Source organism: Seriola lalandi, unplaced genomic scaffold (assembly GCF_002814215.2).
Source record: "Seriola lalandi dorsalis isolate HSWRI2012SDOR001 ecotype SW California unplaced genomic scaffold, Sedor1 jcf7180002054585, whole genome shotgun sequence".
Lineage (NCBI taxonomy): Eukaryota > Metazoa > Chordata > Actinopteri > Carangiformes > Carangidae > Seriola > Seriola lalandi.
This window is the reverse complement of record NW_019525138.1, coordinates 1,131,259-1,133,945: the sequence shown is the minus strand read 5'-3', so window position 1 is coordinate 1,133,945 and position 2,687 is coordinate 1,131,259. Positions and strand designations below refer to the sequence as shown.

Here is a 2,687-nt window from a genome sequence, read left to right as displayed (position 1 = left end):
AATCTGAAATGACAGCGGATATCCTCGGCCTACGTTGCTTCACTAGAACCTTTCATGAATTTCCCGCTCTGTTGTTTTTCCCCTGTTCCTCCACAGGGAAGCCTCTGCTGTGGACCCCCTTCATCCAGCGGCCCCTGCATAAAAGAAAGGGGGGTCAGGTCCGGTTCTCTAACGACCAGACCATCGAGCTGGAGAAGAAGTTTGAGACCCAGAAGTACCTGTCTCCTCCGGAGAGGAAGAGACTGGCCAAGATGCTGCAGCTCAGCGAGAGACAGGTGGGGGGGGGGGCTTGTCTTTCATCCATCACATAAGAGACATATTAGCTTCTCTACATTCTAAATTTACAGTAATTTTTCCATTGGTATCTTTGACCCATCTCTGAGGGAGCAGGCTGCTACTTCTTTTTGTTGCTTCACTGTATCAGAACTTTTTACAGAGCGGGAAACCATCAGTGTCTCCGTGTTAATACACCTGGTTCTAGTCAAAAACACACCTGAGACCATATTTTATTTGATTATAAATTGAGGTTGAGTTTGAAGTAGCTTTTTTTATTTCAAGGTCCATTAGTTCATTTGTTTATTCACTAGATGCGAGATGTGCAGTGATGTACAGGGACACAGGCCTGGTGAAATTATGGCTGGAGCAATTCGTTATTTAATTATGACTAATTATATTATATAACTAAGCTAATTATTTACTTTATTATTATTGTTAATTTCACACACCCAGAATTAAAAGTAATTAAATAAATACAGCTAACTGCTGTGGGCCTACCTGCAGGATTTGGACAAAATGATTCTGGTCAGCTCTGCTTTAATCCACATGACTGCAGCACAAGCAGCATCACAGTGACAAATTCATATAGATCAGGATTTAGGCCATAACCACGTTTTGACTTTTATTTTAATGTTCATTCCCGGATCGAATCGATTATAGATTTTGTATTCGATCAGATGAAATCTGCTTATAATTCTCTGAACTAAAGCAAACGCCAGTGTTTCCACTGTGTGTGTGTGTGTGTGTGTGTCTTCATCTTTAATGTTAAAACTCACAGCAGGAGAATGATTCCTTTATTCTTCATTTGGTTTTCCAGGTTAAAACCTGGTTCCAGAACCGACGGGCGAAGTGGCGCAGACTCAAACAGGTGAGCATTTGTTTTTTTTTGTTTTTTTTTACAAATGTCACATTACATTAAAATGTTCTTATTACACAGTCTTATTGCACAGCTGTTCAGGCCTCCTGGTTCTTAACACTGTTTCCATCTCGATCAGGAGAATCCCCAGGGAGGGAAGAGGGAGGCGGACGATGATGGTTCCGCCGGGAGGAGCAATAAAGGGGACGAGACGACCGAGCCGACCGGGATCCAGAGCCCGGAGCAGAGACACACAGTCCTCGCCTGTGAGCCAGCGCAGGCGGGCCGCGGTGTGAGCTCCGTGTCCCCGCAGAACACCCACACGGAGCTGGACTCTGACTCCGTGTCCGACGATTCAGACCAGGAGCTAGACATAGAGGACGACGACGAATTCACACGGAACCCCTAGTTCCACACTGACACTGGATCCACTGGGACGTTCTGAGCTGGATGATGAAGATGATGACGAAGGGCACTGGATTCCTCTGACACCTGAGCCTTGTTCATTCCCTTTCACCTGCACAGGTTGATACAGCCTTTGACCCTGACTCTCTGTGTTAGACTCTTTTTGTATATAAAGCATCATATTGTGCTGTATTTGTATTGATCGTGACTGTGTTCTGTCCACCAGTGAAAATGAATATTAGGCTTATAGAGGAGTTTCTGTGTGTGGTTTCACAGGATGAACGCTCTTGGCCTTTGCCTTAAAATGTCATATTCCACTAGGCTACATAATCAATAGAGCAAATGACGATTTTGTCTGGTGATATCTATTAGAATATTTTTGTGATAAGAATAAATTTGTCACTTTTGGATGTAGCTGGAATTTGATTGTGATTTATTATTTTTTGTTTCGTAAAATGGTTGCCTGCAGAAAAAAGGAAATCAATAAATAAAATCAAAATATTTCAAATTTTAGATCATTTATAATTTGGCAAGTAATTCAAATAAAAGAATGAAAACAAATCAATAAAACGAAATAAATATAGCCTAATAAAAAAAAAGAAAAAAGAACAAGACGAACAAATAGAGTCTATAATAAAACTAATTCAATACATGGTTATTATTTAAATAACCAAAATGATTGAGTTTACAAGGGAAACTAAAGCTTTAATGACACCTTGTAAGAAAGTGATTTTTCATACAAACACAGAGTTAAAGCTCGTAATGTTTGTCACTGATAATAATGTTAAATATATTCAAACCCATTTAAAATGCCTGATTCAGTTTTTTTCAGACATTTTTGTAAAGTGGGAACTAAGATTTTTGTAGTTTTACTTGTGTGTCCTGACTTGACTACACAGAATCATAAATCATTTGATTTCTTTATTGAATTCAGTAAAAGTATTTCTCACATTTTGGGTGTATGTTTTTTTTTTCTTTCCACTGGTTTAACTGGAGCCTGGTAGTTTCCAATTTTTCATTCCATTAACTAATAATTCAGCTTCATTTAAAACAATGGCCGCTGTTACAAAACATGTACGTGTTCTAGATTTTTTAAATATGTTGCTTGTATAAAAATAATATTAAAAAAAAGGCATAATGGAAGAAATTC

General features: G+C 39.0%; 1 protein-coding gene across 1 annotated transcript in view; it reads left to right on the top strand.

Moving 5' to 3' along the window:
• Positions 1-1,951, top strand: part of hhex (hematopoietically expressed homeobox) — a 5,271-nt gene extending 3,320 nt beyond the window's left edge. The window contains exons 2-4 of the mRNA XM_023418856.2: positions 97-275; positions 1,094-1,144; positions 1,272-1,951. Of these exons, the coding sequence (XP_023274624.1) occupies positions 97-275; positions 1,094-1,144; positions 1,272-1,541 (500 nt within the window). The 3' untranslated portion in view covers positions 1,542-1,951. The remainder of the gene's footprint in view (positions 1-96; positions 276-1,093; positions 1,145-1,271) is intronic.
• The last annotated feature ends 736 nt before the right edge of the window (positions 1,952-2,687 follow it).